Source organism: Salvelinus alpinus, chromosome 30 (genome assembly GCF_045679555.1).
Source record: "Salvelinus alpinus chromosome 30, SLU_Salpinus.1, whole genome shotgun sequence".
In the NCBI taxonomy this organism is placed as follows: domain Eukaryota; kingdom Metazoa; phylum Chordata; class Actinopteri; order Salmoniformes; family Salmonidae; genus Salvelinus; species Salvelinus alpinus.
In genome coordinates this window covers 9406275-9423002 of record NC_092115.1, presented here as the reverse complement: position 1 = coordinate 9423002, position 16728 = coordinate 9406275, and the positions used below count along the sequence as shown (strand labels likewise).

At 41.7% G+C, this 16728-nt stretch overlaps 2 protein-coding genes across 2 annotated transcripts; both read left to right on the top strand.

Moving 5' to 3' along the window:
• Positions 1 to 3873: 3873 nt before the first annotated feature.
• On the top strand, positions 3874 to 5545 carry LOC139560395 (LYR motif containing 4). The gene is made up of 3 exons (XM_071377109.1): positions 3874 to 4088; positions 4783 to 4903; positions 5184 to 5545. Exons 1-3 carry the CDS (start codon positions 3940 to 3942, stop codon positions 5253 to 5255), a joined length of 342 nt encoding a protein of 113 aa, XP_071233210.1. The 5' UTR covers positions 3874 to 3939; the 3' UTR covers positions 5256 to 5545.
• A 2754-nt stretch (positions 5546 to 8299) lies between these two features.
• rpp40 (ribonuclease P/MRP 40 subunit) lies at positions 8300 to 16728 on the top strand. The gene is made up of 8 exons (XM_071377108.1): positions 8300 to 8554; positions 8785 to 8929; positions 9054 to 9122; positions 10459 to 10554; positions 10706 to 10831; positions 11096 to 11294; positions 15811 to 15945; positions 16340 to 16728. Exons 1-8 carry the CDS (start codon positions 8438 to 8440, stop codon positions 16536 to 16538), a joined length of 1086 nt encoding a protein of 361 aa, XP_071233209.1. The 5' UTR covers positions 8300 to 8437; the 3' UTR covers positions 16539 to 16728.

The window sequence follows — 16728 nt, the reverse complement described above, 5'->3', positions numbered from 1 at the left end:
GGATGAGAGAGAGCTTCCTACTGCCTGAGCTATGTTGTTGATGTAAATTGAGAAGAGCGTGGGGCCTAGGATTGAGCCTTGGGGTACTCCATTGGTGACAGGCAGTGGCTGAGACAGCAGATTTTCTGACTTTATACACTGCCATCTTGGAGAAAGGTAGTTAGCAAACCAGGCCAAAGACCCCTCAGAGACACCAATATTCCTTAGCCGGCCCACAAGAATGGAATGGTCTACCGTATCAAAAACTTTGGCCAAGTCAATAAAAATAGCAGCACAACATTGCTTAGAATCAAGGGCAATGGTGACATCATTGAGGACCTTTAAGGTTGCAGTGACACATCCATAACCTGAGCGGAAAACAAACAGATTGCATAGCAGAGATAATGCTATAGACATAAAAAAAAACAGTCAGTGTATTATTGACAAGTTTTCCAACACTTTTGGTAAACAGGGCAAAATAGAAATATGCCTATAACAGTTAGGATCAGCTTGATCTCCCCCTTTAAATAATGGACAAACCGTGGCTGCCTTCCAAGCAATGGGAACCTCCCCAGAAAAAAGAGACAGATTAAAAAGGTTGGAGATAGGCTTGAGTCTAAACCATCTGACCCAGATGGTTTTTTGGGGTCATGTTTCAGGAGCTCCTCTAGCACCTCGGACTCAGTGACTGCCTGCAGGGAGAAACTTTGTAGCGTGGCAGTGGAAAAAGAGAGAGAAGCATCGGGGATAGTCACATTAGAAGAGGTGGGAGATGAGGAAATGTTGGACGGGCAAGGAGGCATGGCTGAGTCACATAGGAATCCTGACTTAATGAAGTGGTGATTAAAGAGCTCAGCCATGTGCTTCTTGTCAGTAACAACCACATCATCAACTTTAAGGGACATTGGCAGCTGTGAGGAGAAGGGTTTATTCTCCAGGTCTTTAACCGTTTTCTAGAACTTCTTGGGGTTAGACCCACAGAGAGAGAACTGCTCCATAAAGTAACTAACTTTGGCTTTACGGATAGCCTGAGTGCACTTATTTCTCATTTGCCTGAGCTAGAGCCAGTCAGCCTGAGTGTAAGTGTGCTGAACCTTTCCTCAAATGTAATTCTTGAGGTGGAGTAACTCTGCAAGATCTCGGTCGAACCAGGGGCTGAACCTGTTTTTAATTCAAATTTTCTTTATGGAGGCGTGTTTGTTAACAATACCACTGAAAATAGGTCCAAGCGTCTTCCACAGAGGGGATCAAGCTGATTCTAAACCATTTTTACAGAGGCCAGTTCATGAAGGAAGGCTTGCTCATTAAAGTTTTTTAGCAAGTGTCTATTACAAATCAGGACAGGTCGTTTCACTGAGCAGAGGCTGTAAAACACAGGCTGTAAAACAGTGATCACTAAGGTCATTACAAAAAACACCAGACAGAAACCTATCAGGATTATTTGTGAAGATAACATCAAGAAGAGTAGCCCTTTCTGGGTGTTTGGAGTCATACCTTGTGGGATTGGTAATAATCTGAGTAAGATTTAGGGAGTCCCATTGCTTTAGGACTTGGTCAGGTGGTTTAAGCATGTCCCAGTTTAGGTCACCTAGCACAACAAATTCAGACTTGGTGTAAGGGGCCAGGAGAGAGCTTAGGGCAGGTAGGGTACAGGCTAGTGCTGATGGAGGACGATAGCACCCAGCAACAGTCAACAAAGAGCTATTTGAAAGTTTAATACTTAAAACCAGCAAATCAAATTGTTTGGGGACAGACTTGGTGGAGACAACCGAGCACTGAAGGTGATCCTTGGTAAAGATTGCCACTACCCCACCTTTGGAGGATCTGTCTTGCCGAAAAAGATTATAACCAGAAAGGTTAACATCAGTATTGAAAACGCTCTTCCTTAACCACGTCTCACTAATGACCAAAACATCTGAATTGGAGCTGTGAACCCACACTTTCAATTGATCCATTTTGGGTAATAAGCTTCTAGTGTTAACCAGCAGAAAACCCAGGATTTTACGAGAGCAGAAATCAGTGAAGCAGTTATCAGAGCACAAGTCAGAATTGGGGCTAGCAACAGTAGATGGGCCAGGGTGTACATGCACATTTCCAGATATCATCAACAGTAATACAATCAAGGCACGGCATAGGACAGGGAGAGCTCTGCAGTGCTGATTTATGACATCTGAATGTGCATCAGATGGCAACAAGATCATATTGTACAGCAATTTCATCAGGTAACACGAATACAAAGCCGGCGAGAGGTGTTTAGAATGGGATGGGAGGCCAAAAGTCAGTGTAACCAATAGAGAGTCAGAGTACCGAGTGTGGGAACAAACATAGTCTGTCCCACGGTTTGGTAAAGAAAGTTCGTAGTCAACAAAGCATGCAGGAGTCATGAGGCAAATAGCAAAATGCACAAGAAAAAGGCCAGGGCAGACGGTGAACAGATCGCCAGGTGGAATCCAAGCAGCAGTGCAACAGGCAATGGGAGTAGGTGGGAGATGGGAGCAACTTGGGAGAAGCTTTTATTTCTGGAGGCAGATTTCGTGTAGAAAATGCCAGTGGATGGTCTTTGAACAGCAGGAGGAGGCTTCAAGAACTCTGGATCTGGGTGGGGGTAGCCTGCCATTTGTTGGGCTCAGAGGCTTCGACACCTCTCGCTTCACACGTCAGGGCTAATTGAAGTTGTATCTTTTTGTCCTAGCAAAGCTTGGTAGCCTGAGCATTCAGTCCTTATTATGTAAAATATATAATTGTAATGTATTTTTCTTCTTGGCTTTTGAAAGTACTTTTTTTTTTGCTTCAGACTATGGAATCACTCAGCTCCAGGTTGGATGGGGTTTTCAGGTCTCTGCTTGTTTGCCAGAGCATTTGATGTATAGTTTGGGAATAATAATCCTTGAATGTAGGAAGCCTTTCAAGTAATTCCATCCAAAATCAGGTTGTAGGTTTGGAGTTTCGATTTGGAGTGAAGGTTATGTTGTTTAGGGTAGAATCCTGTATATGTCCTGGTGACATAGTGAAGGTTATGCTGTTTAGGGTAGCATCCTGTATATGTCCTGGTGACAAAGTGTAGGTTATGTTGTTTAGGGTAGCATCCTGTATATGTCCATCCCCCCCAAAATCTAAGTTTGTCTAACTCTAAATCTATCTATTTTTAAAAACATGCTGAAAAATGTGGGAGCTCATCTGCTCATGACCTCTCTCTCTCTCACATGTTATCATTCTACCATTTCCTATCGCAATTCATCCCTCCATTCTCCCATGGTGTCTCACTAGGGACTTGAACCTCTCCCAATTCACCCCTCCATTCTCCCATGGTGTCTCACTAGGGACTTGAACCTACCCATCTGCAACATTTTACCCAAGAGCACAATGATATTTCCTATTGACTGACTGTGGTCCTTCAAATCCCCCAGCAATACAGTTTGCAGGTCCAACAGCACCCTGACATTATGGCATAACAACCATTCCTGGACCAGACTCCAAAAACAAGCCACCGATGGACAGTGCTAAAAGAGATGCTCTATTGATTCTGTTTCTGTATTCTCCAGAGACTGCACTGGTCTGACTGTTGAAGACCCCATATACTGAGCATTCTTTTTGTAGTAAGAATGTTATTTAATAGTATATATTGAAAAGAATGAATTGATGCATCAATTGTTGTTTTGTATATCAGTTCATAAACCTGATGCCATGGTATCGGGACATCAAAAATCTGTTCCCAACTATCTCGAATTTTATGTGGCATAGTTGTCACTCTTCTTCACCGTAAGTGAAACTGATACGATATATTTTGCGATTTATATTAGTCATTTTAAGCCATTTATGATTTTTAATTGGTGGCAGACAAACTAATTCATTCCTTTCTCTTTTGAGAAATATCCTGTCAGACTGTATCACCGCCTGGTACTTCTCAAAACCGATTGGAGGAGATGGTCAGAGGGGCAGGACATCTGACTTTCTTATCCAATGGGTTTTGAGAAGGAGGTGAGGAGTCAAGGGAACGCAATCATAGTGTTTACATTAACCAACATGGCGTCATGCAGCAGAACGCAGGTGATCTCCTTGTACAGGATGCTTATAAAAGAGAGCAAGAAATTCCCCTCTTACAATTACAGGTAAGGGATTTAATGTAGCTACACTGGTTGGAATGATATGTGTTCAATCTAATGTTGATATAGCTAGCTTACAGTAAGTTCGAAATGTCTTTCACAACGTCGTTAACATTTCCATTGCTAGAAGTTGTGTAAATCACAACTTCTTAGTGTGAGTTTCTAGTACCACCTTTTTATATAATATATACTTTTTATTTTATTGTGTTGTAACGTTACAGGTAGCTAGCTAACTAGTTTTTTTTAATGAGGTGTAACGTTGCTAGCTAGCTCACGCTGGCGAAAGTAGTGAACGTATTCAAACAAAACACTTTGGGCTTTGCAAAGATCTGACACCAATGATATGATAGCTAACTATCTAGTGGTTGCCCTGACAGGATCTAGCTATGTGGACCAAGCAATTAAACTAACCTCGATAAACTGCTAGTGGTCGCAGTTTTTCCTATCTTTTCCACTTGCCTAAGTCAAGACAGGAACAACAGCGTCCGCTAGCGCTCTCTCGAGCTACAATCAAATGTAGGTATGAGTCGCATGATTTTATACTGCACAAAAACAAGCCTGCAAGGCGAGCATACAGTGGGCTTTTCTTTATTACCGTCTGAAATGTTTGTTGAATGACAATGCAAGTAACGCAACTTATATAACATTTTTCTCCAGCAGATTTAAGATGTATTTACTTTTTGCTCCTGCCTTCTTTCAGAACATATGCCCTGCGCAGGGTAAAGGATAGCTTCAGGGAGAATCTCCATGTTGACAACCCAAAAACTCTGGATATGCTGCTCAACCAGGCCAGAGAGAACCTTGCTGTCATCAGGAGACAGGTGAGTGACTCTTCACTAGTGTTGATTTAGATGTGCATATTATGGATGTTAATTGTTAGTAGAACACATTTCTCTACCTGACGATGGCCCAACGGCCAAGTGTTGCTCTTGTTTCCTCTAAATGAAACAAATAGCATAAAAAACTTTGAAAATCAAATTTGAGGGCAGACCTTATACAAATCCATCTACTCTAGTCCATACAACCTACTACAGGCTATAAAAAGTCAGAACATGTCTGTGCATTGTCATGTAGAGACTGATTGTTCTCTTTCTATTGCAGGTGTCCATTGGACAGATGTACACTGCTCAGAGGACCATTGTTGAGGAAACTGGAGTGCACAGGGACCTCTGAGTTTGTAGTGGTGGTGTTGTTGTGATTGTTGTTATCATAGCATGTCTTGGACCACATTTTGGACAGTTAAAGTCATGTTTTGCTATGGTAACAGCACTGAGGAAAGACTTTAATCCCAGAAAGCACTCACACCAGACAACATTTCTCTCTGATGTATTGAAATGTATGACCTCTTTTTAAAACTCTTAACTCATGTTATCATTTATATGTATTTGTAACAGCTTGTAGTGATATGTAATACCCTTTTGTTGCAATGATGGCAGCATCTCAATTAAACAGTAATATATGAAGTATGTGGTTTTTAGAGTTTGGCCCGGATGTTTTTTATAATACTATTTTATAATTTCACATGATTTACTCTCAATGTTTAAATTTCACTAGTTCTGGTGTCTAAGCCACAGATTCTTATAAATTCATGCTTGTTGAGTCGAGCCTTGACGATCACAGAAGACACCGTTTGTGTATGTTCTATGCAGATGTTGAACTTGTGCAGAAAAGCTTTTTCCAAACCGCTGTTGTTGAAGCTCAGATTAGAGAAACTAAGGGTGATAAACATGAGCGCAAATCTGGCCAAGTGGCTGAAAATTAAGCGGATATTAATGAATATAAAATGTATGTAATTAAATAACTAAAGCTTAAAGGGGTTAATCTACGTTTCAAACACCAATACCAATATTGGTTAACCTCACAGCTGAGGGATGGGGCTGGAGAAATCGAACCACTCTCAAATTCATAGACGGGGCGATGGAGGCAAGGACTGACCATTCATCAAAATGAAAGTTTGTAAAGAGACACTGTATAGCTTCAAAACAGTAAGACGGTTGAACTAAACTCATTGGGCATTTATAAATATTCTTCAAGAATCAATGGCAACAGTAAGTCCATTGATGCAGCACTTGCTGATTGCCCCTTTAATAATACATTTTAACATGACAAATTATAAATATGGAACTGATAGACTTCTCTGACAAGAACTGCCGTAAAGCGCTCTACTCTTAACACTGCTCAACCCTTGTAGTATTCGTCAGTCTGTTATTGTTTGTTCTCACATAAATGACCACAATCTAATACAAATAAATGGGAGAGTGCTCTGATGAGATATTCAGGTAAGGCACAATGAATGTGAACCTCCTCTCCTACCTGATACATTTTCCCTATCCATCACAAGCAGTGGGGGCTGCTGAGGGGAGGACGGCACGAATGGAATGGCATTGATACCTTTCCACCTCTACCACTCCAGCCATTACCACATGCCCATCCCCAATTAAGGTGCCACCAACCTGTGATTTATAAGTACATTTTGTGTATCTGGAAATGTCTGCTATAAATGACTACTCGTGGATTCACCAGCATGCAGTACTAATTTCCATTTCATACATCATGATCTTTCAGCAGATATACCAGGCAGTGGAAATTAAAGCTTATATCATGTAGAACTCACAATGGTCTTCCCTAACGGTGCAATATGTAAGATTTTCTCCTGCTCGTTGGTCATTTCAACTATGCTGAGCAAAAATATAAACAGAACATTTAACAATTTCATTGATTTGACTAAGTTACAGTTAATATGAGGAAATCAGTCAATTGAAATAAATTAATCAGGTCCTAATCTATGGATTTTACATGACTGGGAATACAGATATGCATCTGTTGGTCACAGATACCTTTAAAAAAAATGGGCCTCAAGTATTTTTGTGCATTCAAATTGCCATTGATAAAATGCAATCGTGTACTCAACGTTGACATCAGCAAACTGCTCGCCCACACAACGCCATACACGTGGTCTGTGGCTTTGAAAACGGTTGGACGTGGTGCCAAATTCTCTATAATGACGTTGAATGCGGCTTATGATAGAGAAATTAACATTAAATTATTTGGCAACAGCTCTGGTGGACATTCCTGCAGTCGGCATGCCGATTACACTCTCCCTCAAAACTTGAGACATCTGTGGCATTGTGTTGTGTGACCAAACAGCACATTTTAGAGTGGCCTTTTATTATCCCCAGCACAAGGTGCACCTGTGTAATGATCATGCTGTTTAATTAGCTTCTTAATATGCCACACCTGGCAGGTGGATGGATTATCTTGGCAAATGAGAAATGCTCACTAATAGGGATGTAAACAAATTTCTGCACAACATTTGAGAGAAATAAGCCTTTTGTGCATATGGAACATTTCTGGGATCTTTTATTTCAGCTCATGAAACATGGGGCCAACACAAAATGTGTTTAGATTTTTTGCTCAATGTAATTGAAGTTCCTTCATATTTTATTAATGTGGATACATTGATTGGTATTTTTGTAATGTGTATTTTTTATTACCATCACATCACATTTTAGGGCTCCCGAGTGGTGCGGCGGTCTAAGGCACTGCATCTCAGTGCAAGAGGCGTCACTACAGTCCCTGGTTCGATTCCAGGCTGTATCACATCTGGCCGGGATTTGGAGTCCCATAGGGCAGTGCACAATTGACCAAGCATCGTCCGGATTTGGCCGGGGTAGGCCGTCATTGTACATAAGAATATGTTATTAACTGACTTGCGTAGTTTAATAAAGTTTTTTTTTTTAAATAAGCTTTTAAACAAATGTGTAACTTCAACTGCACAGAGTCTCCACACCTTAAAACACATGCACTCACTCACTCACCCACACATCACAACTGCTGCTACAAGACTCTTATTTACTATTGCTAAATACTGCACAATTTAAACACTTGCCCCCCCAATCCCCCCTTCCCCAAAATGTGTAAATATTAGACTATAAATTGTGTATTCTACTGAGCCATTTACTTTACGTTCGAACGTTGCATATATAAATGCTGTCATGAGAGATTATGTGATTCCTTATACTACATGTAAGAGAGGTATGTTTGTTCTACATAGCATATTTCTATCTGAACGTTACAAAACCTCGCGTCCTTCTGAACGAGCCCAAGGCATATTTGATGGTTTGGACAAAGACTACAGGTTTCTAAACTGTGGTTTAGATTTTTGCTACTGTTTTGCTATTGGCTACTTTAAACACGTGACAAGCAAGCACGCTGGCTCTCTAGCCGGAAGTAGTTTACACGTTCAGAGAGGAACATACTGTATTTCACATGTTTGATTCACAAGTGTGTGCATAGCTAAATGTCTTTGGTTTAAATGTGTTTAGATTTGTTGTTGTTGATACAAGTCTAATAAAATGTACCCGGAGCTAGACAAGTGTCCAAGAAGTTTACTTGTTTGCGAGAAATCGAACTTTGAGCATGAAAAGTCTAGACACGACACTCACGTGTCAAAACATTATTTTAACCACAAGGTAAGCAATTTTATGGTTCTGTGGTAGCTAATGTTAGATGGTTTAGATTATCTGCACGGAACCTGCTGCCACTTCGTTTGCTTTGCCACTTGTTTGACCTACGTGTTAAATCTAAACAACACTGTTTGCTAACTAGCCAGTCTGGATTAAGCAAATTACCAATGTAATGTGTGACACTAGATGCATGTGATGTGAACTAAAAACATGAGGTAATTAATTAATCCTCTCAGGTGTCGGTTGTAATACCGGAATGTGGTGCCCTTTCTTCCCGGCTGGCCAGTGTCATAAACAATTTCAGCAAGTATTTTCTGGTGAAGAATTTACCAGTCTATGAGTTTTTGGATAAAGACTTCTTGAAGAATGTTGTGTGGAATGGTAAGTGCATAGAAGGAGGACACTATTGCATGCACTATTAAATTGGGTAAATGAAACAACTACCATTCAGTAAAAAAGTGTTATTTTCATGCTAGTTATAAAGTATGCCTATTTGTTTCCCCAGGTGCTTTCTATGCTCTTTCCTACAAGACAAGCATTGACCAGGATAATACCATTGCACTTCTGCCTAGCAGTGAGTTCCCTTACCACTGTGTTCTACCTATTATCATATTATTACAGGACATGACTCACACTGTAGTCCTATCGCTGTAGTCTTAATAAAAGACCACTGGCAACTTTTAGCCTGTGTGTAGAGTAGTAGCCATGGTCCAAAACAGGCTAGAAAGTACACTACCGGTCAAAAGTTTTAGAACACCTATTCATTCAAGGGTTTTTCTTTATTTTTACTGTTTTCTACATTGTATAATAATAGTGAAGACATCAAAACTATGAAATAATACATATGGAATCATGTAGTAACCAAAAAACTGTTAAACAAATCAAAATATATTTGAGATTCTTCAAATAGCCACCCTTTGCCTTGATGTCAGCTTTGCACACTCTTGGCATTCTCTCAACCAGCTTCATGAGGTAGTCACCTGGAATGCATTTAACAGGTGTGTCTTCTTAAATGTTAATTTGTGGAATTTCTTTCCTTAATGCATTTGAGCTGATCAGTTGTGTTGTGAAAAGGTATGGGGGGTATACAGAAGATAGCCCTATTTGGTAAAAAAACAAGTCCATATTATGGCAAGAACTGCTCAAATAAGCAAAGAGTAACAAGAGTCCATCATTACTTTAAGACATGAACGTCAGTCAATATGGAACATTTCAAGAACTTTGAAAGTTTCTTCAAGTGCAGTCGCAAAAACCATCAAGCGCTATGATGAAACTCTCATGAGGACCGCCACAGGAATGGCAGAGGATAAGTTCATTAGAGTTACCAGCCTCAGAAATTGCAGCCCAAATAAATGCTTCCCAGAGTAGTGTATAATATTGGGATCAGAAGACATTACAAAATTGCGGTCATGTTGTCCTGGGCAATAGAATCAATGGAAAAGCCAGGCGTGTATTCACTAGGAAGCAAAGTGTCTGAAAACGGGGAGAGACTAACCTAAATTTGTTTAATAAGAAACGCTAATCTTTGTTGCAAACGTTTTGCTACAGTGTACACTCATGAATACACCCTAGAGCTCCCCTGCCAGGCTGCCACATTGGTCAGTGGAGATTATTTATTTGATTTAACCTTTAACTAGGCAGGTCAGTTAAGAACAAATTCTTATTTACAATGACGGCCTACACCGGCCAACCCCGGACGACGCTGGGCCAATTGTGCACCGCCCTATGGGACTCCCAATTACGGCCGGTTGTGATACAGCCTTGAATCAATGCTAGTTCTATTAAACTAACTCCACTACCATCGAAACTGGTTGTATTTTGACTTCCAATACTAGTACAATGTACTACAAGAAAGGAGGCCCCATGTTACATTGACTGGTAAATAAACCTCTGCTTTGTCTGAATCCAAGGTCAGCTGATCCTCTCCGTGGATAAGGACACGTATGAACAGCTGGGTCTGGAGGGAAAGCCGTCACAGTACAATCACAGACAACCCATGAGATATGGTGAGAAAGGATCATGTATCTTTTAATATTATGTTTTGATATTTCATTGCTCCACACCTCACCTGGTTTCTTACCCGCAATTTTTGTTGTTGTGCTGTTCGAAATGAAATCTAACCTGGTTTAATTTAATAACAATGATGATGTTCTGCAGTCGTGACCATTGACCTGACGAACAAATCCATGGATCCGGAAGGGAAACGCTACCAGCGAGTTCTCTCCAGCCTTAAAGAAAGGGTGCCTCTGAAAAGCGACTTCCTGCTAGGACGGCACAATTCAGGTAGGAGAACCTTTTTATGTTTGTTTGCACTGTTGAGTCTGAGGCATGTAATGTCTAGTCTGTCCAAGTCCTGGGTTGTTTTCACTAGACTAAATGGAAGAAAACAGACTGAAACAGAGAGGGGACCACCTGAACTTGTCCAATAAGAAACTCTTGTTGTTTTGTTGGCTACAGTATGCTCTTATGAATACGACCCTGAACTTCCGTAAGCTGACCAATGTTTTCTTTCAAAGCATTTCTAAAATTACGTCTGTCTACTTCAAGGGGCGGATGGGGATAGAGCGCTGCAGAGTCTTCTGTCCCGTTACCAGTGGAAAGAGCACAGACCAGTGGTCAGTAGCCACACCCTGAAGGATCTGCCATGTCCATCCCTGCACGCTTTGGACCTGCGCGGGGACCAGCGGTCTTGTGACCCCCACAGCTTCCTGGAGTGGCTTGGAGCAGTGAGCGCTGGTGTCAGTTGGTACGTGCACAACCATATAGTTCTAATGGATATAAATACAGTGCTTTCAGAAAGTATTCTCACACCCTTTGACTTATTCCACATTTTGTTGTTACAGCCTGAATTTAAAATTGATTAAATAATAGGTGGCATGCACTCACTGTGTGCAATAAGTGTTTAACATGATTTTTGAATGACTACCTTAATCGCTGTACCCCACATTGAGTGTCCCTCAAACGGACACTCAATTTCAAATACAGATTCAACCACAAAGACCAGGGAGGTTTTCCAATGCCTCGCAAATAAGGGCACCTATTGGTAGATGGGTATAAAAAAACAAAGCAAACATTGAATATCCCTTTGAGCATGGTGAAGTTATTAATTACACTATGGATGGTGTATCAATACACCCAGTGACTACAAAGATACAAGCGTCCTTCCTAACTCAGTTGCCGGAGAGGAAGGAAACCGCTCAGGAATTTCACCATGAGGCCAATGGTGACTTTAAAACAGTTCGATTTTAATGGCTGTGTTAGGAGAAAACTGAGGATGGATCAACAACATTGTAGTTACTCCACAATACTAACCTAATTGACAGAGTGAAAAGAAATAAGCCTGTAAAGAACACAAATATTCCAAAACATGCATCCTGTTTGCAAAAGGGAACTAAAGTGATACTGCAAAAAATGTGGCAAAGAAATTTACTTTTTGTCCTGAATACAAAGTGTCATGTTTGGGGCAAATACAACACATTATTGAGAACCCCTCTCCATATTGTCAAGCATAGTGGTGGCTGCATCATGTTATGGGTATGCTTGAAGTTAAGGACTGGGGAGTTTTTCAGGATAAAAAATAAATGAAATGGAGCTAAGCACAGGCAAAATCCTTGAGGATGACCTGGTTCACTCTGCTTTCCCCACACACTGGGATATGAATTCACCTTTCAGCAGGAGAATAACCTTAAACACAAGACCAATCTACACTGCAGTTGCTTACCAAGAAGACAGTGAATGTTCCTGAGTAGCCGAGTTACAGTTTTGACTTAAATCTACTTGAAAATATATAGCAAGACGTGAAAATGGTTGTCAGGCAATGATCAACCAATTTGAATAATACATTTTTTGGGGGGGGCAAATGTTGCACAATCCAGGTGTGGAAAGCTCTTAGAGACTTACCCAGAAAGACTCAAATCAATCGCTGCTAAAGGTGCTTCTACAAAGTATTGACTCAGGGGTGGGAATACTTAGGTAAATTAGATATTTCTTGTAGAAGAAAAAGAGGAGGAAGGGAAGCGCTGCTAAGGTACACAATAGTAGATTTTGGTAGACAGAAGGTGCTCTTTGGTAAAAGGGGTAAATTGGTCATCAAATTGGTCATCAAAAAGAACATGGCATACAAATAAAGGCATTTAAATTAATTATATGAAGAGTGCCTTGGTCCTCCTTTCTTTTTTAAATTAGATTTTTCTATTTAATTTTCAATAAATATACAAAAATGTCTAAACATTTTCACTTTGTCATTATCAAATCAAACTTTGTCACATGCGCCGAATACAACAGGTGTAGACCTTACTGTGAAATGCTTACTTACAAGCCCTTAACCAACAGTGCAGTTCAAGAAGACCTAAGAAAAATATTTACCAAATAAACTAACTAAAAAAAAAAAGAAAGAAAAGTAACACAATAACAACAATAACGAGGCTATATACAGGGGGTACCGGTACCGAGTCAGTGTGCAGGGATACAGGTTAGAGGTAATTTGTACATGTAGGTAGGAGTGAAGTGACTGCATGGATAATAAACAGCGAGTAGCAGCAGTGTACAAAACAAATGGGGGGGTCAATGTAATAGTCCAGTGGCCATTTGATTAATTGTTCAGCAGTCTTATGGCTTGGGGGTAGAAGCTGTTAAGGAGCCTCTTGGACCTAGACTTGGCGCTCCGGTACCGCATGCCGTGCGGTAGCAGAGAAAACAGTCGGTGACTGGAGTCTCTGACAATATTATGGGCTTCCCTCTGACACTGCCTATTATATAGGTCCTGGATTGCAGGAAGCTTGGCTCCAGTGACGTACTGGGCCGTACACACTACCCTCTGTAGCGCCTTACGGTCAAGATGCCGAGCAGTTGCCATACCAGGCGGTGATGCAACCGGTCAGGATGCTCTCGATGGTGCAGCTGTAGAACCTTTTGAGGATCTGGGGACCCATGCCAAATCGTTTCAGTCTCCTGAGGGAGGAAAAGATTTTGTTGTGCCCTCTTCACGATTGTCTTGGTGTGTTTGGACCATGATAGATAGTTGATGTGGACACCAAGGAACTTGAAGCTCTCAACCCGCTCCACAACAGCCCCGTTGATGTTAATGAGGGCCTCTTCGGCTCGCCTTTTCCTGTAGTCCACGATCAGCTCCTTTGTCTTGCTCACATTGAGGGAGAGGTTGTTGTCCTGGCACCACACTGCCAGTTCTGACCTCCTCCCTATTGGCTGTCTCATTGTTGTCGGTGATCAGGCCTACCACTGTTGTGTTACCAGCAAACTTAATGATGGTGTTGGAGTCGTGTTTGGCCACTCAATCATGGGTGAACAGGGAGTACAGGAGGGGACTAAGTACACACCCCTGATGGGCCCCAGTGTGGAGGATCAGCGTGGCAGACATGTTTTTGCATACCTTTAACACCTGGGGGAGGCCCATCAGGAAGTCCAGGATCCAGTTGCAGAGGGAGGTGTTTAGTCCCAGGGTCCTTAGCTTAGTGAGGAGCTTCGTGGGCACTATGATGTTGAACGCTGAGCTCTAGTCAATGAACAGCATTCTCACATAGGTGTTCCTTTTGTCCAGGTGGGAAAGGGCAGTGTGGAGTGCGATTGAGATTGCGTCATCTGTGGATCTGTTGGGGCGGTATGTGAATTGGAGTGGGTCTAGGGTATTTGGGAGGATGCTGTTGATGTGAGCAATGACCAGCCTTTCAAAGCACTTCATGGCTACCGATGTGAGTGCTACGGGGTGGTAATCTTTTAGGCAGGTTACCTTCGCTTCCTTGGGCACAGGGACTATGGTGGTCAGCTTGAAACATGTAGGTATTACAGACTCAGTCAGGGAGAGGCTGAAAATGTCAGTGAAGACACTTGCCTGCTTTGAGTACACGTCCTGGTAATCCATCTGGCCCTGCGGCTTTGTGAATGTTGACCTGTTTAAAGGTCTTGCTCACAACGGCAACAGAGAGCATTATCACACTGTCATCCAGAACAGCTGGTGCTCTCATGCATACTTCAGTGTTGCTTGCCTCGAAGCGAGCATAAAAGGCATTTGCTTGTCTGGTAGGCTCGTGTCACTGGGCAGCTCGTGTCTGGGTTTCCCTTTGTAGTCCGTAATAGTTTTCAAGCCCTGTCACATCCAACGAATGTCAGAGCCAGTGTAGTAGGATTCAATCTTAATCCTGTATTGATGCTTTGCTTGTTTGATGGTTCGTTGGAGTGCATAGCGGGATTTCTTATAGGCTTCCGGATTAGTGTCCTAAAAAGCGGCAGTTCTAGCCTTTAGCTCGTTGGAGTGCATAGCGGGATTTCTTATAGGCTTCCGGATTAGTGTCCTTGAAAGCGGCAGTTCTAGCCTTTAGCTCGATGCGGATGTTGCCTGTAATCCATGGCTTCTGGTTGGGATATGTACGTACGGTCACTGTGGGGACGACGTCATCGATACACTTATTGATGAAGCCGATGACTGAGGTGGTATACTCCTCAATGCCATTGGATGAATCCTGGAACATATTCCAGTCTGCTAGCAAAACAGTCCTGTAGCGTAGCATCCGCACCATCTGACCACTTTTGTATTGAGCGAGTCACTGGTACTTCCTGCTTTAGTTTAGCAGGAATCAGGAGGATAGAATTATGGTCAGATTTGCCAAATAGAGGGTGAGGGAGAGCTTTGTATGCATCTCTGTGTGTGGAGTAAAGGTGGTCTAGAGTTGTTTTTTTTCTCCTCTGGTTGCACATGTGACATGCTGGTAAAAATGTGGTAACTGATTTAAGTTTGCCTGCATTAAAGTCCCCGGCCACTAGGAGCGCCGCTTCTGGGTGAGAATTTTCTTGTTTGCTTATGGCCTTATACAGCTCGTTGAGTGTTGTCTTAGTGCCAGCATCGGTCTGTGGTGGTAACTAGATGGCTACGAATAATATAGATAAGAACTCTCTTGGTAGATAGTGTGGTCTACAATTTATCATAAGGTACTGTACCTCAGGCGAGCAATAACTCTAGACTTCTTTAATATTAGACATGGCGCACCAGCTGTTATAGGGTATTGTGTGTAGATAGGTGAGAAAAAAAAACAATTTAATATTTATTTTTTATCAGGCTGTAACACAACAAAATGTGGAACAAGTCAAGGGGTATGAATACTTTCTGAAGGCACTGTACGTGGCACTGGGTACTAAGAGAGAGGGAAATCTGTCATGGTATTATTAACATCTCCTTTGTGGCTAATCTCTCTCTCATAACACACATACACTCATGCAGAAAGCTAGTGAATATGTTGTTCGTTGTTTAGTGACAATACAGCAGCCAGCTTCCTTTCGACATACGTCTGTCCAGAGCCCCAAACACTGGTGAGCCAAGCCCTGCATTGCACAGTGTCTGGCCTGCTGCTGCCCGAAGACATCTACTCTCTGCTGCAGGAACTGCGGTAAGTTCACCTTCTGAAACACATGACTGTATCGGTCCTTCTGAACACCAAAGAACGTGCGATGTTTATACAGTTGACTCCTATGACACTTAGTTCTACCATCTTAATTATCTGGTTTAGTGAAGGCATTTACCAAAGACCCAGGTCATCATATACAGCTGTTAGAGAGCCTGCAGAGCCGCACGGTCTACAGTGACATGCAATCCACAGTGACACGCGACTCGATAAAAGCTGAGGACTCTGAATGGAGCTTGTCAACTGTATTGCCCCAAAAATTGCTCACCTTTTTGATTTTGTTCATTGTTTGGAAATTCACTCATGAAATAAGTTATATAAAAAAAAATCAAGTCTTAAATATATACTCATTTACTATGTGGTTTTCTCTTAAACCCAGGCGGTACTTTGACGAACCCAAATTCACGTCCTGGCTGTCATTGACTGTGCACGGCTTCATGGACAGTCCCGTTTCCTGGGGAGACGCAGAACACGGGTTTCACAAGGGTGGCGAAAACTTCTACAACCTCGTCCTCTTCAAGAACCAGGACTACTGGTTGCACATGGGCACTGGCTCTCATGATAGATGCCCCCCATGATGACCACATACCAAAAGTTATTATTATTTTTTTTGTTCAGCTTGGTTTTAGGAAAATAAGGTATTATGTGTACATAACTGTTCACAAAATTTACTGCTTATCAATTGTGACTTTTGTAAAGAAAACGACTAATTTGCTCAATCTTAATTTGTCTTTGCCATCTTCAATAAAATAATTAAGTCCAACTGAA